The sequence below is a fragment of the Colias croceus genome, chromosome 22 (assembly GCF_905220415.1).
Source record: "Colias croceus chromosome 22, ilColCroc2.1".
In the NCBI taxonomy this organism is placed as follows: domain Eukaryota; kingdom Metazoa; phylum Arthropoda; class Insecta; order Lepidoptera; family Pieridae; genus Colias; species Colias croceus.
The window spans coordinates 4,463,690-4,490,728 of NC_059558.1; the positions used below are offsets into that span (position 1 = coordinate 4,463,690).

The 27,039-nt window shown below is 32.5% G+C and overlaps 1 protein-coding gene across 1 annotated transcript; it reads right to left on the reverse strand.

Annotated features, from left to right (window-relative positions):
* Positions 1–63: 63 nt before the first annotated feature.
* LOC123701972 lies at positions 64–26,671 on the reverse strand. The gene is made up of 22 exons (XM_045649607.1): positions 26,529–26,671; positions 13,734–13,793; positions 13,308–13,469; positions 12,023–12,136; positions 11,323–11,469; positions 10,764–10,877; positions 10,279–10,322; positions 9,295–9,471; positions 8,646–8,837; positions 7,821–7,979; positions 6,180–6,344; positions 5,708–5,839; positions 5,204–5,230; positions 4,996–5,031; positions 4,739–4,765; positions 4,491–4,532; positions 4,131–4,157; positions 3,721–3,753; positions 3,406–3,459; positions 2,319–2,469; positions 1,869–2,018; positions 64–1,343 (listed from the first exon to the last, which is right to left on the reverse strand). The coding sequence occupies exons 1-22, from the start codon at positions 26,587–26,589 to the stop codon at positions 1,207–1,209; spliced, it is 2,211 nt and encodes a 736-aa protein (XP_045505563.1). The 5' UTR covers positions 26,590–26,671; the 3' UTR covers positions 64–1,206.
* Between the last annotated feature and the right edge of the window lie 368 nt (positions 26,672–27,039).

The window sequence follows — 27,039 nt, forward strand, 5'->3', positions numbered from 1 at the left end:
ATTCAGAAGAAACATAGGGAAATTAAAAGAAATATTAATAGAAGAAAATAAAACTCAAACATATTATTGTAATAGTTTATTCGTTCGATCATTTAACGTTAAGTATAATTACGTATTGAGTAATACAATGTTTGCATAAAAACGACCGAAAACCAATTCAAAAGAAAACAACTATTCGACATAAAGTAGAATTTCGTTAACAGTTAAACCAGTAAATTATCATCCAATAATTTAACTGATCAATTCCTATTTACCTTTGTTCTTACTTATTCAACAAAAAAACTATAAGGACATGTTTGTGTATGCAAAAAAATTCCTTACTTATAATTACCTCTATAAACTATTAAATAATTACGCATAAGTGTGGATAAATAAGTCCTTATTTAATATCGTTTGAAATACTATATGTAGCTATAAACTTGACAAACAAAACACACCATTCTTACGAACTAATACCATACATATAATAAACTATTACATGTATGCTAATACTTACAAAGAAACACTTTACAAGACAGCCGCATATCCATTGATAAGCAAATAAATCAATCAAAAACTTAAGGTGCCAAGGGACACCTGAATGGAACGAAGTTACTAATTTATCTGCCTTGCTTTATATGAGAGAGAGAGAGAGAGACAGACATTGAAACGCGCGCACGCCGCACGGCTTACAAAGTTACAACTATAACAAAAAGTGTCGTTACAACTTTTTGTCCTAATTCCGTCTAGCCCCCTTTTCGTAACGCGCGATAAGCAACTTCGTTCCAAAAGCTATAATAGATTCTTAAATCTTTTATTAAGTTTTAAGAGGCCCAGCCCTTTTAAATAAACAGATTATTGTTAAAGTATTATACAAATTAAAGACGCAAAATGAAACCTACTTAGCAAATAAAACATTACCTTGAATGTTTCTGCAACGGAAAAATGTAACTAAAGTTGACTATAACATAGTCGCTACAACAATGCAATAGATACAAATCAAAGATATTCTAGATTATATTTCATTATTTTTCAGAGGCCGTTTATGATAAGAAAGCATATTCAACTCACTGTCTCTTGAATATTTGACAAATATACCGTAAAACTCGCGGTATAAAATACGCGAAGCCCCAATAACAGTCATCTTCGTACAAAACACAAAACGTTAAATAAGTATTATTCTCAAAGCGACAGAGACAAATAAATGCATCTATTTTGTTGGAAAGGTTACAACGACGGACTCATGTCTTGGTCGCAAAGACGCAAAGTGCAAAACACGCTTTTGCCGTCAGCAGAACATGTACAATCTTTGCAACCACGCTTGAACTGTTCCCCCGGGTTGCAGCGAAAACTTGGGTCCGATTCTAGAACAAAGAAACAGCATTTTTATTTTAAACTTGACAACGAGGTAAAATTCTTAAATTTATATAGTACCAGATCCCACCGCAGGATTACTTCGTTCATAATCTTTTTGATGAAACCAAAATTTTATGTATATTTATAATTAGGAGAATATATATGGTTAGCCGTTTTTCATCTGGCCGCAAACCCTTCGAATACGCAAATGACGACATTCGCAAATACCTAACGTAACATTTGAAATTAATGTTTTTACACCTTTAAGAGCGCAAACATTCGTGTAATGTACGAACGTTTTACGCACGCAAATGAGTGACCCGAGTAAAAATACACAAAACAAATCATTTAAATTAATTAAAATAAAATAATTTAAAGACAAACAACACAGACATTTATTGTGAACAATTTTTTTGCGATATGAAAAAAAATGTTAAAATATGATGATTCATAAGGACTTCTGGAAGAACTTTAATTGATTATGTAAATGTTTGAGTTTGAGTTAGAGTTTTAAAAAGTCCTGTAATCCTCACCTGGTGCATTAATATCATTTTCTGTGCTCTCTTGACATATTTTCATAGTGCACGTAGCGTGGTTCCCATCTGATGTGCACCTGCATACATTGCACCCTTGTTCGAACACACTCCCGGGAGTGCAGTCCGTATGATTTAGTGATGTTACTTCTGGAAATAATTTAAAGAAAAAATATTAAGGGCTAAAAATATTGATTTATGTACGTAGTTAACTGAATTGGAATATATTAACTTATTAAATAAATAATTTTGATGTTATATCAAAACGCAATAGTTCTGGATTATAGAGACAATTCTTTTAAAACAAGTTTATAATTACTGTCTATTGCTAATAGGTACCTTTTTTAAATATCCTATAACAAAACTACTACTAGGTAGTAAAATTATCAAAATTAGTAGACTTATTATAATTACATTCAAAACTTTAAAAAAATAATTTTAAAATCAAACCTCGCTTAGCCCGGTCCCCTCCATTCCCGTTGCTGTTAATAGCGGCACAATCGTTCCTTGTACACGAGAAGTTCTGCCCCTCGTTGTCGCAGAGGCACTTATTGCAGTCCATCCTGAACTCGAGGCCGGGCTGGCAGGCCTTCGGCGTCCCCTACTGGATACACCACACGCGTTATATCTCGCTTTATATAGAAACTAGCTTTCCACCCGCGGCATCGCCCGCGCAGTCAAATAAAAACCCGCCTAGTTCCCGTTCCCGTGGGATTTCCGGGATAAAACCTATCCTATGTCCTTTCTCGGGTATCAAAAATATCTCTATACCAAATTTTATGCAAATTGGTGCAGTAGTTAAGGCGTGATTGAGTAACAGACAAACAGAGTTACTTTTGCATTTATAATATTAATTAGTAAGTATGGATTAAGCCGTTTCGACCATAACAGATTAGGACTACTCCACACCAAAGAAAATTAACAGTTTAGGCCACATTTTTATTATAGCGCAATATATAGGTACCTACATAGTTATACTATTCATAAAAGTGATTCCAGTCGACATAATGGATCTTCTAATGGGAATACCTTAAGATGTTTAACGCGGGAAAAAGTAGCTTATGTAAGTGCCCTCCTAAGAATCTCTAGACATAAAAATTATACCAAAAATCGACTCGACATAGACATGTTAATATGATAAGGATTTGCCGTCGTAGTTATGAAAATTTTTTCGCTGTCAACCATGTTAACAATAAATGTTGTTTAAACTATAAATATAAATTATATTGCAGTGTTTTGATTTGCGATTATTTATAATTTCGTGATACAGGCAAATCTATGCAGTGATTTTAAAAGTAATTGCTGGACTTTGTGTTTGAGTGCACGTGCCATCAAATAATAATAATTAATTTTAGTATTAGAAAGTGCTACAATTGAGTGAAAACGAATAATTTAAATTGAAAGAAGTGATTAAAGGCATAAGGAAGAATAGGCTAGTGTAGTTTTATATTATCTGTGTGTTTTAGGCAAGTAATAAATTATCTGTGCTTGAGTGTTGCCAGATACAAAAAGAAGACGCCTCAAAATTATGGCGTACCTTTATGATTGGAGCAACCCTTGATTGCGTTGTTTCATCTGGATTTGATTTTTGCTGTAACATTTATTTTACCATGGATTTGCTATTATTATAGTTAAATATATACATATTTAATTAGCTGCTCGTTACGCACGGGTGGACATTTTTGCAAGATTTTCAAATTGTTAACAGTTCCCATACGAAGAGGAAATAAATTGAAATAATAATTAATCTAACAAATCAAAATTTAATTATATCAGTTTAGCCGTTCTTGAGTAACTAACAGGACTTTTATTTATATAATGTATGAGATGTGTATAGTGATTTATTAATTACCTGCGAAGACGACCGCTTTCTCCTTAGTGGTACCTTAAAATATACAAAAGGAATGAATATAGCTTCTAACTTTTCAAAATAGCAGTTTATTTAGTTAGTTATGAGTAATCTATAGGTACTAATATTGTTTGTTTGAACGCGTTAATCTCAGGAACTATTGGTCCGATTTGAAAAATTCTTTCAGAGTTAGATAGCCCATTTATCGAGGAAGGCTATATGCATATAAAGCCTTCTAATGCTGTGAAACCGCGGAGCACAGCTAGTTGTTAATATAACAATAAATTTTCTGCGGATTTTTTTATCACAGATGAAAAAGATGGTCTAAACTCTAAATATTGCAAGAAACTCGCTTCTTAATAATGTACGATTTTCTGTTTAGAAATATAATAATAAATAAATTAAATTTTTACCTCTGTCATGTTCCGGCTTAAAATAAACTGAAAAAAATTAAGTAATTCTTGTTATGTCGTATAGAAGAACATTATCATGTACAGAAATATTATTAGCTACATATCTATACTAATATTATAAAACTGAAGAGTTTGTTGCTGTGTGTTTGTTTAAACTCGATAATGTCAGGAACTACTGGTCCAATTTGAAAAATTCTTCGGTTTTATACATAGCCCATTTATCGAGGAAGGCTATAGGCATATCATCACGCTAAGACTAACAGGAGCGGAGTAACGCGGGTAAAACCGCAGGGACACAGCTAGTAAATGATATAATCGATTATCTTTACAAAACTATACCTTAATCAATAATTTTAATACCTCTAGCTCTGTGCTGTTCCATCTAACAGGAAATTCCGATTTCTGAAATAAAAAAAAAATATGATTTATAAAAAATTTATTAAATTATTGCTTTTAGTAACTATATTAGAATGAAAAATATTAACTTTTTTTCCATAGCAACAAAACACTCATCGGATCTCATCTCAAAATCGTAAGCGCTTCTTGACATTAAAAAATTATTAAATAATAAGTTATCTTTAAAAAAATTATTAAAGTGATGTTCTTACCTCTGTAATGTTTGGCCTGAAAGGAAGCTGAAAAAATGAAAAATATTACTTAATAGTATTTTTAAGAACAATTATTTATATTATTTGGTATAAATCATATACTAATAAAAAAATAAAAAAAAACTCCGTCCGTGGGACAAAAGCGAGTCTAAAGGTTTCGGTTAGAACAAACAAACAGAAAAAGCGTGTTAAAAATACGTCTCTACAAAACTAAAAACTATCTATGCTGAGTATAAAACATTGGATAATTTAATTACCTCTGTGCCATTCCGTCTCAAAGAAAATTCTCGTATCTGAAATAATAAAAAAAAGTTATTAAAAAAAATATTTTTACCTCAGTATGTAAATAAATATCAAGATTTCTTCCAGACAACTGAGACGAAAAGTAATCAGCTTGATAAAATTTAAATAAATGCTTATTTATGTCAACAAATAAATAATTAATTAATAGTATTAAGTGATTACCTCTGTAAAGTTTCTTCTGATAGAACTCTGAAAATAAAAAATAAAAATTAAAGGATTTTTAATATAATTTCCATACAGTATCAATCAATCCACCACCTAAAAATTTAAATATAACAACAAGAATTATTATTTAAAATAAAATTCAGTGTCCTAAAACAATAATGATTATAGAAATAAAATTTATGGGCCCTCTTCACGATGGGCAGCGTTGGCCCGGCAAATCATCGTCCATTAGTTAATTGCTCCAAGGCCTGTGTCCAAGGCAATGACGGTCGATCATAGACATTTAGGCCCTCTATACGGCGGTATACAGTACTGTCACAGTATGTATTACAATATTTCCTAATATTTATTGTAATATACTGTGGTACTATCGCGATTGCCTCTACTCGCCCAACGGTGCCCATTATAAAGTCCAATAGTGAGTCTAAGCTAGAACGCAAGAAATTTTGCGTAGTCAAATTGTAAGTAAATCATTACCATTCAGATTGCTGTACAACAAACCTTTGTACTATCTTCGGGAAGGCATGCACGACGAGTACAGTGAGAAGACGTACCCGTGGAATCACAATAACATATATTGCAATTCATTTCATACACACTGTTTGGGCGACACTGTTTTTGTGTGGGCAAATTCTGTTCGATAATATGGTAACACAGTAATGACATGAAATGACATGTTAAATGAAAGATGAATGAATGAAATGAATGCGAATGACATGATGTAACTGAGGCGGATTTATTTTTCAGCTTTTCTAATTAATAAACAATGTTATGTTTTTAAGTTGGAACACCGACAATTATTATTCCAAGGATATTCCAAACCGAATTGCCAGAAATAATAAAACGTATGCTTTACTTTTTTTTGGATGGCAACATTTTATTTTCTGTAAAATATACTGTCAAAATTTGGCGCCTTTAATTTTTTTATTAATAAATCCGCTACGAATTCATTTATTATGTATGAAAACTATACCTCGATTTCCTTAAAACTTTTGTCCAACAGATTGACACAAGATTTCCTCGTACAATAGAAGCTTGTACCATCTTCGTTGCACCAACAAGTGTTACAGTCCTTAATGAACATGCGGTTTGCCGCGCAAATGACAGCCTTCGTTGTGTTGCCACTTGTTTTCAATATCTATAGAAATGTGTGGAATGATATGTTAGAATGTGAGTGAATTCATAACAGAGAAGTTCGCAATACATATTATTACTGTTAGGTATACGAAGGAAAAATATGAATGCATTTCAATTTTCAAGTGGTAACTAGTATTAGGAAATTTGTTAGTATATTATTGTAAATTGTTATTGTGGTAAATGGTAATAGTTCAGGATACATCGCCCATTTTTGCAAGTGACTACTATCAAGCTAATTTTCCGTTTGTAGCTTTATTTTGATGAGACGCCCAATAATTTCGTGTACGAAAGTCTCGATTGTGGTAGCTAACAGAGATAACAAGGATAAAAATTTTTGATTTGATGGTTTTCAAATATTTATTACTAACTGAACTTTTTTTTTTGTTCAATCTCAAGATAATTACCTAAATTATTCGAAAAAATATTTGTCCTACAAAATCTATGGTTGGATCAAAGAGTCCCCCTTTCCAAAGTGTATCGATAACGAGGTCATCATAAATGATTACTAACAAGCTAATTTTTTTGTTTTCACTTAGTTAATGTTTATATAATTCAACAGACATATTGTCCTACAAATTGCGTAATAAATATTTGAGAACCATCAAATCAAAAAATTTTATCCTTGTTATCTCTGTTAGCTACCACAATCGAGAGTTTCGTACACGAAATTATTCGGTGTCTCATCAAAATAAAGCTACAAACGGAAAATCAGCTTGATAGTAGTCACTTGCAAAAATGGGCGATGTATCCTGAACTATAATAAAAACGTTTAAATCATTAATCATTATTAGATATGTATGTCATTTAATGGAAACGATTGTATTTCTCTTGCACAATGATTCTTAGTAAATTAGAATGATTGTATCAAGTGTTATAAAAACATAGTAGGTACACGACACATGAAATGTAACTGAAACCTTAGAAAATGCGAGAGAGAAAAAAATATAATAAATAAAACATCCGATATGCATAATCATTTAATCAGAATAATATTAGATATCATTTTCGATCCTGTTCATTTATTTCTTATGGTATAATTGGCTTCATATCCTGGAACAATAATTTTAATACAGTTAACACAGATTCTTTAAAAAAAAAATTCAGAGGTGTCAAGTGACACTCAGATGGAACGAAGTTAGTAAAATAACTTGCTTGCTTTCTATGAGAGAGAGAGAGAGAGAGAGAGAGAGAGACAGACAGAGATACACGCACAGATCTATTGATACACGCGTAATCCGCACGGCTTACAACTTTAGCAAAAAATGTCGCTACAACTTTACGTCATAATCCGTGTAGCCCGCTTTCGCAACGCGTCCACTAAATTAAAGGAACAGGTAAGATTGTTTTTCAGTGGCTACAACACTGTGCTATTGGAAAGAGATTTTTTTTAAGAATAAGTGATTGATTTTTTTTCTTTAAAAATTTTTCATTTATAAATGTTATAAAATTTAATATCTTATGCAATCTTATCTTATACCTGCAATTCACTAAATATTTCCACATCATCAGGCAAAGGACATGGCTTGTTGGTGCAAGCGTAGTTGCTGCCGTCAACATTGCATCTACAAGTGTTACAACCCATATAGAAGATACCACGTGGTTTGCATACCGTTTGTCGCTCTATGTGGTCTGGACCCTGGATAATATTATATTTCTTATGTACTAGATTTCCGGTAGATTCAAGAAATTCATACTAATATTATCGGCTGAAATAGTGTGTGGTAAATTAGTTGGATCCCGCTTGTGCGCATGGTATCCGGGTAAAAGGCATTAGATAATAATTATCGCTTCAGATAATAATAATTATCGATCGATATACCAAATTTCATAAAAATCAGGTCAGCCGTTTTTTTCGTAAATTTAACAAACTTGTATACATTTATTAATTACAAATTTTTGCATTTCTCAATAGCAGTAGATGAGGGTAGCAGGGGGTAGGCTGTTTCACTTCTTTTGTCTCTAACATGTTTACCCGTTATTTCTCATACATAAAAAACTAACAGATAATATCTAGTAATCTAGAAAGTGACTAGACTGTAACAACAATAGCAGTCTGTTTGTTGTCAACAAAAAGACCCCGTTCCCTCGTTACAGTATTGTAATTATATTGTAATTTGTAATCTTAGAAATAATGTTTCATATTAGTTAAGATGGTTGTTTAATCATCTCAATACATGGCCTGGGGTATCTCTTAGCACAGAATAGTTAATAGTACAACAAAAAACCGAAAGAATAGAATATCAGTATGTTTTCTATTGAGTATCAGAGTCTCTCTGTCGAAACCAGCATCGAACAAACTTACCCCTTCAGCTTTAAAAACTTCAACGTCATCATTGATCACTCGTTTGTCACAATCTTCAGCGGTACAAGAATAGCTCTGACCATCGATCGCACAGGCACAGTCGTTGCAGTCAATCCTGAATTTGGCATTTGGTTTGCAAACTGCCCGTTTTTTGATTTTATGTGATGTCACGTTTTGGTCAGTTAAGCTTTTCTAGAATGGAAGTTGGATAAATAATATATGGAAAAAGTATCAAGATCATGCATAGATAACTAGCAAGACGTTTATAACTGGCATTCTAATTTCTAACAACCCACAAACTAACGCACTTAATATTTTTCATAGTCTATTTATTATGATAGTAGATATGTACCAGATCGAATTCGGTATATAAAAGATTTTTAGATGAATATATTGTATCCTATCAATTATGAGGGGCGTCAGCTAATGCTGTCAAAAACAACCCTGTTTTGGCCTAGACTTTCTTGTATGAACTATAAGTTATAACCAACTGTAATGTACTTTGTAATCTTATGAAATATGAGAAGCAATAAACGATTTTTTAACAATTTTTCGGTCTGTATGTCAGCAACGTATCAGGCCAAAATTGAAAATTCGACAATTTTGAATAACATGAAATATGACCCTATAATTTTTTTATTTTACTAACCTCATCCGTAGCATTTGCTTCTTTAGGTTTATGACAAAGTTTTAGAGTACAAGCAAAGTTTTCGCCATCAGCACTGCAGATACATGTATTGCAATCTTCTTCAAATGTTGTGTTTGGTTCACATCGAGAACGCTTTTTTATACTATGCTTGTGTTTATGAATGAATCTATTGTAAACCTGAAATTGTTAAACGTATTATAATTTAATACTTCTTCAATGAAGTAGTAATATTTTCACATACTTCAAGAAACTTAAAACTACTATTTTTATGATACTTCATACTTTTTTAATGGTCTGATAAATCAGAACATATAAAAAAATGAAACGTTAAATATTATTTTGATATTTAAGAACAATACAAACAGAAAGTAAATATTTTAAATTTATACTTACGTATCTTCACATATAAAGGTTTACCTTTACCGAGTGATTGTGTAGATTATCACAAATGTAAACAAAAAACATGAAAACCCATCACCGACTATGTCGAAAAAATCACGATAGATTTCTTATTACCACCAAAAGATGGATTGTTATTCACTTTATGCCAAAACAGAAAATATGAATCGTCCATTGACGCACACTAAACAATAAAACAGACTCACAATCCCGCTCAAAAATTGTCCAAAACAAGACACTGCCCACGCGTGTATTAGGCAGAGTTTTTGTAATGAGCTCTACAAATGACTTTGAACATTACGGCCTGAATTTAATGTGCAATTTTCAATGCATGATTTAAAAACGCCGCACGAACTTTTTAACGGATTGTGAGTCTAGTTTTTGTATGTCATATACTATCAAAGTAATGACGAATTAACACAAATGGGCGGTTAAAATGTATGATATTGTGCCGGTGCAACGAATATGTTATTTAAAGACTGGGATTATGAAAAAAAATAGATTTCATTAAAAACCGTATGAACCGTACAAACGTCGTATGAATAAAAAATGTGCTCAAAAAATTATATGACTTAAAATACTTACGGAGCCAATTCTTGGTTTCACTGGTTTCCCATTCCAATCTGTTACTGAAATTAATTTCAATATGTTAATTTAACTTCAACGTTACACTCAATTAAAAAAGGTTATTTATAAGCCGTATAATATAATCATTCCGTCTAGATTCAAATAATGAATATTATTGTCAGTTGCCTAAATCCAGACTAAAAACTTATCAAAACAGGAACTATGGGGGTTTTTCCTTCACTATGCGGGCGAAGCCGCGAGCAGAAAGTTAGTAGAGCATAAATATTTTATCCACTATTCCTTTCTCTTAATCTATATTAATATTATAAAGCTGAAGAGTTTGTTTGTTTGAACGTGCTAATCTCAGGAACTACTGGTCCGATTTGAAAAATTATTTCGGTGTTAGATAGCCCATTTATCGAGGAAGGCTATAGGCTATATCATCACGTTAAGACCAACAGGAGCGGAGCACAGCTAATAATTTGTATGATCATAAGACTTACCATTCATTATAGGACAGCCCATTCTTGTGCACATCGCTATTCCTTCAGAAGTGCACCAGCATGAGTTACAATCATCTTTCCACACTGATTCTGGCGCACAACGGAATTCTAGCTCTGAAAATCATATAAATAAACATTTGAATTTATTCGAATAACATATAAATAGGGTGAAGGGGGACTCCCTTGAGTTCTTTTAATTAAAAAGTGAGCGTGTGCCGAGCACACGTGTCGGAAGTGAAACTGCTTTGGCAAGATTCAAAGATACCAAAATCGTCGCCTTACTCCATGACGTGACGGTATTAACATGTCGTGGCCTTGAAATTTTACTCTCAACGCGCCTAAAGAAGTTTCGCCTTCAGTTGTTTTTAATTGCAAATTAAAATGTGTTCACATTCGTTTAATTTATACAATTGGACAATTCGATAAAGGCTTGAAAAATGTGTCCGTGAAGCCTATAAGTACTTACTGAAATCGAAGTACAATCTGCAGTTAACAGACAATTTTGTGCGTCAATGTAAACTCATTTTTTAAATAGCCTATTCATTGGTATAAAACTTACCATTTTCTTGTCCTGGACACTCATTGTGTGAACACCTTGGGTATCCCGTCTCTGAACACTTGCAGTCATTGCATCGGCTCATCCACATTGTTCCGGGTAAGCACTCCTTTCCGAATGCTTCCTTGGATTTTGTTATTATTGGTGTCCCTGTAATATTGTTTAAAGGAATCTATCAATGTGTTATTGTTAGACGTAACTTTTGATTTTTGTGGAAGAATAGTTATTAATATAGTTGGTGTATTCCTTTCAGAACATGCTAAGCTGTCGATTACTAAATGCCGCCTCAGACGTTATTTAAAAGTCGTATGACACAACTACCCTCAGTTTGTTGTATCAACTGACTACATCAATTAGGCAGTTGTGTAGAATCGCAGTCAATTCTTATTATATTTAAAATTATATTGAACCCAACCCAGTGTATATTTCTAAAATTATATTATTGTGGTGGGGAATTTCACAGGCTGTTTTGGTCAGGGTTGTATAGTTCATATTATATGGTGTTGTATATTATATTTACAATAATAAATAAAAAAAGCTAATATATTAAAAAATACCTGCAGGTCCGTGGGTTTCTTTTAATTAATGCTAGTAGACAACCCTCAATTTGTTTCTTTTCCTTTTTTTTGTATTCGTATTTCTCTTTTAGTACTTCAAATTGTAATGTTTCGAGAAAATAAATGACTTTAACAGTAAAACTTACTCGATATTTTCACACATTCCTTCATCGAGCAAAGGCCGACACCGTTATCAAGGCACATGCACGTGCCGCAGGCTCTTTTGAATGTTGTATGTGGTTTGCACCGTAATGGCTCATCTGAAATTTTAATACTTGGTTAAAATTTATCCGTCCAATAAAGCATTACACGAACATATTAAAATGTCACCTGTAAACTGTCATATAATACGGACAATTAGAATACATTTTTGAAATGGTAGTTTAATACGTTATTCGATGAATAAGTTTAACCAAGGATTGAAAAATCAGCCCTTATTTAAATAACATCATAATTTTTGCATAAAGCATAATTAAAAACGAAAGAGCGTAAATTTCTCTTGTACAAAAAAAATAGATACCAATACATTTAAAAAAAGACGTGTGGCACTCGGGGACTGCCGCGGTAAAGCTATTGCATGCTATGCCTTCAAGCCACACTTTCGCCCGTCGGAGTGGGGAGCGTGAGGTTTTTTCGTTACGGAATTTCTCGATTCGGTCCCCGCGCTCAAGGCCCGCGTAAGAAGCTATGCAATAGCTTAAAAAATGATTTATTGTAACTTGAAGACAAGAGAGAAGTTAAAGGTAATTTAACTAAGCAAAAAAAATTAATCTGAGCCTATCCTTTTTTATCGAACTCATGTACTATAAATTAAAAACTATATAACCTCAGATCGCTATATCATCCCTTTGCGAAGTAGGGACAAGCCAGTAAGGGCTAGTCAATTATTAAAGATAAGGATATATTTTAAACTAGCTTCCGCCCGCGACTCCGTCCGCGCGGATGTCGGTCTTTGCGTAGATGGTTTATTTCTCCATTTTGAGTAACTCGGACAATGACATCTTATAAATATCGATTGGACCCAAATACGGCTAGGTCTATAATAATACGCAACGTGTGTCCGCGGTACCTACTACAGAACAACGTCTATGGATAACTGAAAAATTGAGATTAATTTTTTTTCTACGTAGGTATTTTTTCAGGATAAAAAGTATCCTATTTTACGCCCAGGATAATAAGGTATAATTATACCAAGTTTCATCGAAATCGAACCGGTAGTTTTCACGTGATGTCTTCACATACAGACAGACAGAAAGACAGACAGACAAAAATTTTTTTTAATCACATATTTGGGTTTGGTATCGATCCAGTAACACCCCCTGCTAGTTATTTTTTCAATATTTTCAATGTACAGAATTGACCCTTCTACAGATTTATTATATGTACCTATAGATACTGCTTCTATGTAGACGATATATTAAATAAACTCACCATATTCCATATGACAGTTTTCTTGCCGTTTACAAACCGCCCGGCCCATCTCAGAGCAGCGGCAAAAGTGGCAGTTACTCTCCCATTCACTACCCCCTAAACATTCCACCTCAGGCCCAACCTCTATGTATGTTATTAAATCAGATGATTTTAACTCTGAAACAAAGGTTTATATTATGTGAAATTAATCATAAGTACCTAATATAAAGATTGTTGAAAAATGGGATGCTGGCAACTCTAGCAAAATAATTAAAGCACACAAAAAGGGTAAATAATAAAAAACAGAACCAACAACTAGAAACTCAGAATAAGAATAAAAAGATTAGGCAGTGAAAAATCCATAGTAAAAAATAACATTTCAAGACGCTCCAATCCATTTGGTATAAAATAAAATTGATATTGGTACAAATTAATTTTCTCTGTTACCTTGTTCTGAAGATTCTGACATACATGATTTATCATTGTCGCCTGGTTTACATCTTATGGCTGAAACAAATAATTAAAGACATAAATAAAATAAATAAATATAAATTTGAGGATTTAAAATTGCTTTTACATAGGAATCGGCACGGGGAATCGGTCAAGATGACATTTTCCCGCCTTTTATTATCTGTGTCAAAATTCACGTGCAATAGACAAAGAGTGGATAACATTTTTAAACATTACAAATTGGTAAGTAGTAGGTACATCTAAAGAACGTTCGTTTTTTGATCACTATGTATTTCTTTACTTAGTATTTAATATATTTTAATGAGCAATACTTAATATCCTTAAAAATTTAATTGTTTCATATCTTCTTGCAAGTCTAACACTGAGTCAGTTTTTATAGTATTTTCCTATACCGCAGACATTGAATAATCTAGCAAAATTTATTATAACGTACATTTTTTTTATATATTGCTTTGGATTATTCTCTATTTCAGCATCATTTTTGTACAGTCATAAAGAATGTGGACATGTGTTAAAATTTGACGATATATTTAATTTATGAATCTCAGTGAAAACATTGAGCCAATTTATCAGTGTTTTCAGATCTAGTCTGAGATTAAGTTTACCGTTGTCTATTCCACTAAGTTCATTGAAATTTATAAGCTTTAAGCAAATAACATTATCTTTATATCCAGCATGTTTAAACTCTTAATACAAGTACTGCATTTATGCGCTGGCTCTCCAGCTATAACATTTCGGGCGACGTCCAGAGCACGACTGATCATCAATTTGCCCTTTAGCCTTCGCAATTATTGCAGTTCTATTAATAGCGGGAAACAATTGTCTCGATAATTAGCCCCTGCGTTATCGCTTTGGCTGGAATACCCAAATAGTTGAAATGTTACAAATCACTTAACCGTTACCATGATGTCTTAAAACTGTTTTAATTGCAGTGTGGAATATACAGAGAATATAGGAAGAGAACAACTATGGAATTTCTTGCCGGTTCTTCTCTGAAGAAGCTGCTTTCCATTCATGTCATCCCTTCTTGCCAATCTGTGGTAATTGGTATAACTACATACTATGAAGATTCAAAAGTGCTTCTAGAAGAAATCTTATTGAATAGATAAATGTTTGAGTTTGAGTGTCATCACTCGTCCACTTTGGAAATAATACTGCTAAGAAACTAAGATACATGATGGCATCTTGATATCCCCCCTGATGATATTAATAATCGTTATAATCTACCCTCTTTTTATTTTTATGGCTGCAAAAATTTCACTTGTGTGCGATTTTTATTAGTCATGTTCAGTATTTTTACTATATCAAAACAAAAAATATTATTCCACGAATGTATAATGCTTTATTTATTTACTTTTTATTGATTTATTCTTTCGGTTATTAGCAAATTAACATAAAGTTGTAAATAAAATAAATGAAGCTTAGGTACTTACATAATATTATTATCATCTCTGAAAATGACATGATAAAAGCAGAAAGTAATCCAATATTTTGATTAATAATGCAACTTATCCTGTAAATTCTTTATCGTAGCCAACAGTTAAGTGCAAACAATAATAATAAAGCATTAATCTCATTATGCGTTTCGTAGTAAACACACACATACATACGGAAAATAAACGTCGATTCTAGTAAGTCGGGTCAAAGATAAGGAGCCGATAACCGCTTCATTCAACGCGCTTATGAATTAAAATAATTAGTTTTATGATTACTATAGGTATAATAAATTGTTCAAATAAACGTAATAAAAAGTGATGAGCCTATTAATTTGAGGAAATGTATATTTCAAATGTTATAACTGTTACAGTTAAATTCCGACTGGTTTATCTTAGTTTTGGCCATCAGGCAAACCCCGAAATTCATTTCAATTTCGACCTTTGACTGATGTATTTTTAGTCAATAACATGAAAATATAGTATTTGTAGTCCATAATATTATAGACAATTAAATAACTTTCATTCTAATAATAATTATCTAGGTAGTATTGTTCAAAATTTTTGTACATTTTCAATTAGAATTTAGAAATCTTAATTTAATAATCTTAAAATATCGTTAATTCCTCTTCATAATATTTTATATTTAGTATCTAATATATTTTTTTTTAATAGAAATGGTATACCTAATAGTAGAATACCCATGGCCATACCAAACGCATGATATCGGTAAACGTGTAGTTTGGTTAAATAATCTGGAATAGTATAGAATATTACAAGTATTACCTACCAAAAAAATTGGATAAAAAGTTGGGATAATATTCGCGAATTGTACACACATATAACATCAAAAGTTGAAGGATTTCTCCATGAAAACTTTTAACTCAAATTTAGAGCACTTATCGTCTCATAACGTCTATTTTAAAGTGGCTATTTTTAGGTCGCAATTGTCGGTAAAATTGTCGTACTGATTAATTGGCGGCGAGACTAACAGACGCCGCTCTATTAAGTGAAGGCAAACATATTAGTGGCACGGTACATCTTCAAATAAAGAGGTTTCAGAAATTACAACATTATGGAGAAGACTGTTGTGAATCAAAAAAACGCACCTTTTACTTTATGAGGGAAAGCAGAAAAGCGTTTCATTGACGTCCTACTACCTAATATTTTAAATTCGAAAGTTTGTATGTTTGTTACTCCTTCGCGTAAAAACTGCTAACCGATTTTCATGTAATCTGGCACTCACATAATATAGAGGGTAACTTGTATAAACACATAGGTTTTTATCCCGATAAACGCACAGGTACGGGAACTACGCAGTTTTTCCTTTGACTACGCGGTCGAAGCCGCGGGCGAAAAGATAGTTATATATAAAACAATGTCTGGATTAACCTCTTTTCTCGGAACTGAACCCTTAGCAGCACCGGATATGACGCACAGGGCAAGCAAATGGCGTATGACTTCATCCGTTATCGATTTACTTGTAAATTAATATTACTCGTTAATAAGGTTAAAGTGTAAGTTCTAAGATTGCGAATATTATGTTAGGTTTGCGCTTGTGTGCAATTATACGATAAAATGTGTTAAATGTTGTTTTAACTTGGATAATTAAAATTGCCAAAAAAAGAAGCCGTCATATAGCGGTGAGGTAAACGAAGTTGATCAAAGTATAAAGGATAACTCACAAACTAGTGCACAGCTTTTAATATAAATTAAAAAAGGAGGTGAGTTTCCGTGTGCTCTTATAGGCTATATCTGTTTCACTGATCCATTACCTATAAGGACAAGTAGATTATCAGCCTATAACCTGCCAGACCGAAATGTTTTTGGAACGAAGTTACTTATCGCGCGTTGTGAAAGGGGGCTAGACGGAAAAAATTCTTACGAAAAGTTGTCACGACACTTTTTGCTAGAGTTGTAAGCCGTGCGGTGTGCGCGTGGTTTTCTGTCTGTCTCTCACTTCGTTCCATCCGGATGTCCCTTGACATCGCTCAAGTTTTTTTTTTCTGTAAGTCCCACCGGTAATCGAAATCAGGAACTGTATTTGAATTTATTATGCGTGCCTGTATTACCATTATCATTTTGAGAAATTCTACCCTCAGTCCTACGAAATGTTCTAATTTTGATAGTTACTTGAATAAATTTTAAATATTAATCCATGTATTTATTTGCATTTTTTAATACAATTATTAAAATCAGATTTATGAATGAACCCTGTTTTAATATTGAATTTTCCAGATTAGCTCATTATTGATAAGATTTCAATGCGTCAAACGTAGAAAGTTTATTTATTTATTTATTTATTTTAAGGTCAGCCAACAGTTATTTACATCAATGCAAACATACAGAAAAAAAGATTACAAAATAACTTACATAAATGTAATAACTACTTATAGGCTAACACCACATGCGAAAACGGTTACATGTTATGACAATACAAGGATTAATTGGAAAAAAAAATAAAATAAAAATAAATAAAACTGTGATAGTATCTTACATCTAAATTATTTTTTTTTTTTTACGTTGAGATCTATGAGAAAACAAAAAAATATGTAAATATTTAACTTATAAATCTAAATTGACTAAACATTTTAAGTTTGTATAAGCTAAGCGATCCTAAATTAAATTAATATAGTGTTCTGAGATTTTGTTCACGAATATACTGAGGCTATCATAGTTTATATCTATTAAATCACTACACTCATTCAGAATTTTATACATTTTAAGAAGTGGTGAATTAGAACCAAGAACAGTTCGTCGTATTGGAGGGTAAAAAGGTGTGATACAGTTACGGGGATATCTATATGGCACGCGAAATCTGATTTGGCTCAATAAACTGGGGCAGTCAATTTTATTTCTTAGAAGTTTGTATAGAAACGATGCATCAATAATTTTGTAACGTATATATGCAAAGCACGTATTTTAAAATGGTTTAAGCGTGTTTTATATGTGGGTAGTTGTCTCAGCTTCCCTTCAGAAAAAGCTAAGTGCCATAGGAATCTTTTTTGTACCCAAAAAAGTTCACTAATGATGCTATAAAATATACGTAATAACATGTATAGGTAGGTACTATATTACTATTCCTATCGTATTCACAAGTAACATTAACGTAGTATGTTTATAGAATAATATTATAATTATATAAACAACGCTCGGAATGCGCAGGGTAATTTCATAATTGACGTAAACATAGATAAAAACGGCTTGTGCTGAACATTAATAATTTTTTTCTTATGAATTAAATAGTATCTAATTTTACCAACGAAAAGATCAAACAGAAACCTTGGTTTAAAAGTTTATAATGGCGAAAAGATGAATGGATTCGCTTGTAATTATAGACAAGATTCCACTGTGAATGAAAGGAGAGATTATTTTCAATACGGTGTTTAGTCTACCTTAGTAATAAGAGATACATTGACACGCGGGCTGGCTCCAGTGTCTTTATTAAATTCTACTAATATGATAAATGCAAAAGTTTGTGAGGATGTGTGTGTGTTTGTTACTCTTTCACGCAAATACTACTGAACCGATTACAATGAAATTTAGCACACATATAGAGGGTAACTTGAATTAACACGTAGGAAAGGTTTTATCCCGGAAATTCCACGGGAAATATGCGGGTTTTCCTTTGAATACGTACGCGAAGCCGCGGGCGGAAATCTAGTGTTCTCTAAATACGATTGTGTATTATGGTCGAGTCTGATTTTCTTACAGTTACTCAATTTGTTTTGTGATTTATTTATAAAATCTATTAATAGATGCAATTAGATTCGGTGTTAAATGTTAAAAATATGTTATAACTTATAATGATTCAAAAGCGCTTCTAGAAGTCGGAAAGCTCTTGCGAAGAAATAGAAATAATTAATATTCACTAAAGGGCGGCACTAAATATTCTATCTAAATAACTACATATTACATTATGAATATATTGAGCCGTACAAAATGGACGATAGAAAAATAATAAAACCTCAAGAATTTATCATACTACTAGCTTACCGCCCGCGGCTTCGCCCGCTTTCTCTAAAACGATTTGAGATTTAAACTATCCTATCTCTCAAGTTGGATCGAACTGCACATGGTGTGCGAATTTTATTATAATCGATTTAGTGGTTTAGGAGTCCATTGAGGACAAACATTGTGACACGAGATTTATATTATATATTATTAAGATGACAGTTAATGCATTGTAACAAAGACCGCATTCTCTGGATATGCTCTTCCTTATATTTTACTGTACATATATTAGCAAGGATGTGTCGCTTATTTACTTATTCTGTCTTATCTAAAGTTACTATCTGAATGTTAAATGACATCCCTATTTCCCTATGGTCATGGTCGTGCCGATGTTCACTAATTACTTTTCAGTGTATTTTTGATCAGGAAAACCGAAAAGGTTCTTCTGAGGAAAAATTAGTGACAAAGAATAAAACGTCTGTTAAGTATTTAAATAATATGTATATTTATTGATCACTATCTGTCCCAGCAGTCGTTGTATAACTTTTAATATTGTCTCCTTGCTTGTGCCTTAATAGAAACGTTAAAAAATATCCGAATTGATCGAGCCGTTCTCGAGTTTTAAGCTTATCAACACTTGGCGATTCGTATACCTATTTCGTACTAGCGTGCCCCGCGGTTTTACCCGCATTGCTCCGCTCTTGTTGGTCTTAGCGTGATGATACTATAGGTACTAGGTATAACTACTATACTACTATACTCTATAGCCATCTCCCATAAATGGGCTATCTAACACCGAAACAATTTTTCATATCGGGCCAGTAGATTAGGGCGTTCAAACAAACAAAATTCAGCTTTATAATATTAGTATAGATTCGTTATAAGTTGTCAGTGGCAACCCTACATAGAACAGATGCAAGGCGCAAGCTCGAACTTCTCGCACAGTTCTAACGGTAAAGTAGGATCCGCCTGACCAATGTAAACGTTCCAGTTTATTTGCATTTCTCTTACGGTTTTCCATATTAACTGTTAAACTATACGACTCGATAAATAAATAACGCATTATCATATTTTGCAAACACAAAACTGGTTTTATTTTTATAAGTAGGTACAGCTTTTATCTTTGGACACTTTTATGTTTGGATACGCATTTGTGGCGATATGCATGACTTGGAGATTACTTATAAATGTATGTGTCACTATTATAAATAAATTAGTTACTAAGTAGGTAGGTAGTAGATAAATAAAAAACCTTCTTACAACTCATTACCAATTTATGTATATTCCATTGAAACATTTGGGGTTGCATTTCTTAGAGGACGCAATTTTATTTTTTTGATGTGTAGAGGGGGTTAGTGTGAAGCTATCACCAAGTTTGTGGGGTCGCCACCCTTGTCCCACGGCCGCCATCTTGAAAATAGCGGAACATATGGTTTATACGATATATCTCTTAAACTGTTTATCTGATAAAAAAAATTCTTAACATTATTTGTTGCAAATTAAATTCTCTACAATTTTGGTCCAGTAACTTTTTGTCGTAGAACTATAAATAAAAAAGTTATAAGTGAAAATGTTCAGATAATAGAGATATTTATATTTTTCAATAAAACTTTTCTTTATCATTTTACGAAGAAATGATATCAGACCATTTTTGTAGATTTTTTTTCGAGGAACAACTTTTACATACAACATTTTTTCATAAAGTCAATAGCTAAGGTTTTAAAGCGCTCCGAAATTAGTACTATTTTTCAGTACTCTTAGCTATACATTATACATATAAAATGTGTGTACTAATAATTATTTGTCATCAGTAATTGTTTTTTTTTGTTATTATCTATAATATTTTTAATAATTAATTTTGCAATATTATTAATAATTAATTATTGACTCTTTTCCTCACCACCCAGGAGGTAGAGTCTGGAAGCACGTTTTTTTTTACGTCGAAAAGCAGGGCTGAAATGTTCTGTTCTTGCAGTGCTGCATGGGAAAAGAGCCAATAGCCAATATATGTATAGTTAAGAGTACTGAAAAATAGTACTCACTTCAGAGCGCTGTAAAACTTTAGCTATTGACGTAATGAAAAAATGTTGTATCTAAAGGTTGTTCCTCGAAAAACAATCTACTAAAATGGTCTGATATCATTTCTTCGTAAAATGATAAAAAAACAATTTTATCGAAACATTTAAATAGCTCTAATTTCTGAACATTTTCGCTTATAAATTTTTTATTTATAGTTCTACGACAAAAAGTTACTGGACCAAAGTTGTAGAGAAATTAATTTGCAACAAATAATGTTAACAAATTTTTTAACAGATAAATAGATTATGAGATATATCGTAAAAACCATTTCAACCACTATTTTCAAGATGGCGGCCGTGGGACAAGGGTGGCGACCCCACAAACTTGGTTTTAGCTTCACATTGAACCCCCCTACACATCCAAAAAATAAAATTGCGTCCTCTAAAAAATGCAAGGTTAGGCCAATAAAATGTAACATTTCAATGGACTATTAAGCAACTAGTTGCAATGCCTAGTTATAAAGTTAGGGCATTTCATGGTATATTTATTATGGCAATAAAATATTTTTTCCTTGTATTTAAAACATCTTAAAATAACGGATAAATAACGGATAAAATAACGTACCACAGTGTATGGCGTGATATCCAGAAGCACAAGTGTGGGCTACGTCACTCGTTATCAAAGTTCACGTATTCGTGTGATGTCACTGTTACGCTACTGTTCGAACTTCCTAAACAGATTTTCGATGATGGCGGCGATGAACTTTATAGTCACCGTCTGCCATAATTTTCAAATTTAATTTTGTAAAGGCAGACGTCCATAGTCCCCATAGACCCAATATACCAGTCCAACTAACACTCCCTTCCATAACCCAGTTTTATTCATTTCCATTTTTCTGCAATAGTCCTACATTGACCGCGGACTGCCCAGGGCTGTATCTCTATAGTGCAGTCATGGGCAGGCTGCGGCTGGTGTCCCACAACACATTAAATACTCTAAAGGGCCTCTGCGTGTTAGACCTGTGTCCCCACGTAAGCCTTCCAAAGGACCGGGTATCTTCCTTCTGGTAGTGCCCGTGTATTATGGAGAGAGACATATACTTAAGTGGATGCATTCAGTATAATTCATCACATATTCCAGTCATTTTATAGAATAAGAGGAGGAAAATGAGCAAACGGGTCATTCCACTACTAGGTTTTCGTTTTTTACAGAGACACAAATATCTAATAGAAATGAGGAAAATTATTTTAACTTAGAAATAAAACACGTTAAAAACGCGATTTACACATTATATTATAAGCCCGACGTTTCGCATTAGAACTTTACAGAGAGCGAAGTCAATAATAGCAAAAATAGTTTATTTTTTACATACGTGATAATTATACAGGACCTCCGTTTTAATTGTTACGTATTCTAATAAAAAAAAAAAATCTTGTATAATACGATGATTATTCTATATTTAATTGACATGATAATCTTCGCAATCAACGTTAACTAATATGAAAATTTAATTAAATAATGACATGTCATGTTGTGATGACACTAAATTATCTATGACTGAAGAAAGTATTCTATCCATAGACAATGCCCTCAAGGAAAACTTTGTTTTCCCACAGTTAATGGCCCTATTGTTGTTCCTTAATTGAAACCCCATAATTGCACTATTTAATATATTATTATGTTTAGTTTGTCGTTCTAATTTGTATAACCGGCAATGTATGATTAAATCATGCAATACATAGTAATGGAGGACATATTTTCTTAATTTTAATTAAATTAACCTATTGTTAATTGTTCTAAAACTATAGATTAAGTATTACGTCTTGATTTTTACCAGATACATACCTGGATAGTCTTCAGGAAGACTAATTGAATTGAAAGAAAGGAAGGATAATATAATTAAAATTAAGAAAATGTCTGGCATCATCATGTATACACCCATATCAACCGTACACCCATAACATATTATGTATATGGTTTATATACATCTAATCCCACCAGGTGATCCATTTTTTTCTATTCCTTAAAAATTATATTATCAAATTCAAACTCAAACATTTATTTTATTCAATTAGACTTCTTATAGAAGCACTTTTGAAACGTCATTACATATTTTCACATTTACCACCGATTCGGAAAGCAGTATCTACGGAGAAGAACCGGCAAGAAACTCTATAGTTGCTCTTTTAAATCATGTCAGTTTCACAATTTAATTTTACAAAATACATACCTATGTAACATCATATATTATAATAATCTTTCTTAACGTTCCACTTCAAAAGCTTATCGGCCGCAGAAAGCTTTTATATAATTTTCCTGGTCCATGTTTACGCCAAGCGTATTTAGCCTAGCAGACAATTTGGATGCATCCATCCAAATTGTCTGCTAGTCTATAATTTTACGATTATCGAATTGCATCTTAACGTCTCTAATTTCAAAATCTATATTTAACTTACTCAAGGTTATCTCGACCGCAGGATTGCAATTAAAATATTCATAAGCTCTTGTTAAACAATTACGTCGATTAAAGCCCTATAACACGCAAAAATGCAATTAGCGGAGCATGTTCCGTGATTGTTTTACTATATTTATATATGCTATGTTTACATTTACTTGGGGTAGTCCCATTTAGTAGGTAATTGACGGTCACGACCAGTTATTTACATAAAAATTATATTGTTTACCTATTTGGATACTACTAGATGGTTTAGTGCAATCCTAATCTGATTAGAATCAAAATTTACGTGTCTAGCAGAATTTTTAGAATGGGAATAAATTGAAAATCAAAACACCATTTAGTGATGATGTAGATGATGCCTTATGTTTTCAAAAGACCTTAAGAGATGGAGTAACAGCAATCGCTTGTAGATTTGGTATTCCAAATACAAATGTGGTCTACGAGCAATGTTCAATAATTAAATCTCATTTATTCTCATTTATATTACATATATGTTTTATAAGGAAACTTTTCTAAAATATTAACTGGTAACTACAGTGGTACCTACTCAGTCATTTATTTCTTCAACTATGCATTTTTGAAAAGTGTTTTTGTATCGTCAAATATTATACAGGGATTATTTACCAGAAGTTTAGAAAGCAATTTATAGCATTTCAGCAAACCACGTAAATTCAAGGCAATTTAATATAGTACATTAAATGTTACAATTTAAGGACCGAATTTACCTACATTTTAGAACGATGTGCCTTAGACAAAGTAACAATTACAAAACGATAACGAAGTTAGAAATCGCAAAAATGTATGGGATTGACATACGCCGCGTTAGATCACGTGGTCTATCTAATGTCAATCCCATACATTTTTGCGATTTCTAACTTCGTTATCGTTTTGTAATTGTTACTTTGTCTACAGGCTCAGGAGAGAGACGGAAGAAAATTAAAACAAAAATATGAGGTATTGTTAAAGTGGGTTCTACTACCTCTGTATGTTTTTATATTACTGAAGGATTTTAAGTCTGACGTTCTGTGGTTCTATATGTGTCCAGTGTAATGCATAGAATACAGACCATGCTAAACTCCGAGATTGTTTAAAAAAAAAGTAATTATATATTTATCGAAATTATGCCCTTGCCCTTGGGGATGCTAATCTTTATTTTTATATAATAAAAATGAATCGCTGAATGTGTTGATAAGCGTAAAGCTCAAGAACGTGTGAACCGATTTCGTAATTTCTTTTTTTATTATATTCCTTCTAGTACGAGGATGGTTCTTATGGAGAGAAAACGTAAAAATGTACCACAAGCCGGAGCGGATCGCTAGGCTAATATAAAAAAATAGTCGTGTTGACGTGTAGGTATATTGAAGACTAGTACCTCCCGTGTCGCATTTAAATTTGCTCTAGTTCTGACAATTTGAAAGCGATTTTGGTGAAATTCTATTGAGTGATATGGTATTTAGTGATGATATTAGTCGACAACTGCAGCAAAAAGCGCTTCGCAAAATGAAAGGAAATAAACCTATCATATTATATAATTGACTGCGGTCAAAATATGAAGTTATGATATTTTGTTCAAACGTTTAACGATTCAATATACCTACCAAAAATTTATTTTATAAGCTTTCGATTTATTGGAATATGTAGATAGCTTTTATTCTTCGTTATTATTTTAATGATAACTAGCAAACCGGGCGAACTCCGTTTCGCCACCAGAGACACCTTTTCTTTGCTATAAACCTCACGGAGCCCGAGACCTTTCCAACGAATGTAAAACCGTGGAAATCGGTTCGTGCATCCTGGAGTTATAGCGTCAGGAAGGAAATCCCCGACTTATTTTTATATAGTAGATATGGATTAGATAAATTAAATGGATTTATTAGTAACTGGAACCAGTTTTATATCCTACAGTATAATTTTTGAAATAAACATCTGTTGGTTTTATCTTGTTGTTATTATAATAACTTCCATTATTTCCATACTCCCATTTCCACGAATTTCAAACTACCTAGGTATCTCTTAAGTATCACAAAGACCGGTTCTATGAGACGTTAATGCAAACAAACATCCTTATAAAATCAGCATTAGTAATAATTAATGATTCGAGAAAGTAGATATAGCTGTATATTATAGTCTTAGATTATAGTGTTCTAGATATGATTTGATTTTATTAACATTTACATAAAGTCAAGTCCCATGTCCCCTAGTGGGGAAAGGTGCCCCTTTGATGCATTATACATTTTCACTGATCGATTTTCTTTAGGGACAAGAAGGTGATCAGCCTTCTGTGTCCTGCCAGACCGAGACATTTTTTTTTTCGTCTCCACCGGGAATCGAACTCAGGACCTCTCGGTATTACGCTGACGCGTCAACCACTGTACCACGGAGGCGGTCAAACTGAAAACATTTACATACTTGCGGCTAATCTTCGAAGTCAATTAGCTTTTGCAAAACCAGAATTCTGCGGGGATTTCTTATTGGAATTTATGTACAAGTTTTTGCAGTAAGTACTGTTTTCGTTGTTCGCTTTTCTGATTTATTAAATTAATTATTAAATTATTAAATTAAAGTTAAAAATAAATAAACTTCTTTACGGAAATTAATTTAATGTAATTATTTTAATTTTATTTGAATAGTTCAAAATGTATATATGATAAAAGATTTAAAGTTTGTAACTATATAAAATTACCTACTCCATTATATTTTGTTATTTTGCTGCTAGGTACATCATCCTTAATATATTTACTAAATCTGATGCTTCCCAACTAAGTCCAGCATCGATAAACCGTTAATAAATTAAAACAAATCGATTCTAATAACTATCAATTACACACAATTGAATGTAATACAGGTAATTATATTAAATTATTTTAAAATTGTGTGTTTGTTTGTCACACAAGTGGGTAGACTTACCGCTGCTCATGCTAAGCTCCGCGCAGCCGAGGAACAGGCCGAGTGCAAGAAACCACTTCATTTCACACAATCCTTAAACACACAACACAATAAATCCTGCAGCACGTCCACCTCCCACCACGGTTTTCTCACTACTGATCCTACTTTGCTTACAATTATACTGATCAAATACGCTTTGCTGCTTCCATTTTCGGAACATTCGCTCTAAAGTTAAGGGAGCGATGGACTATTTTCGTTCGACACGTTTTTGTTCAGCTGTATGTAAGTTTGCAAAGCTGTACGCTATAATTATGATAAAGTTAATAGTTCGAAACTCATGTAATGCGTTGTGGATCTGTAATCAAAAATACTGATGGGGCGGGATCACTATGAATGACCCCCGATGTGACTTCAATAATAATATTGTCAATTAGAACGCATGTTTACTTTCGAGCGATCAATTGATTGATTGCACACGCACTTTATTTTATTATTTTATTATTTACTTATTTTTATATCTGTGTTTATATCG

Bases quoted from the DNA above. Each gene is read 5' to 3' on its own strand.
- LOC123701972 (XM_045649607.1), bottom strand. From the start codon at position 26,589: ATGAAGTGGTTTCTTGCACTCGGCCTGTTCCTCGGCTGCGCGGAGCTT. The intron at 2,470-3,405 runs GTACGCCATAAT...TGTATCCAGTAG, and splicing joins GGGTTGCTCCAATCATAAAG to GGGACGCCGAAGGCCTGCCA. The intron at 1,344-1,868 runs GTGAGGATTACA...TCTTTGTTCTAG, and splicing joins AAATGATATTAATGCACCAG to AATCGGACCCAAGTTTTCGC.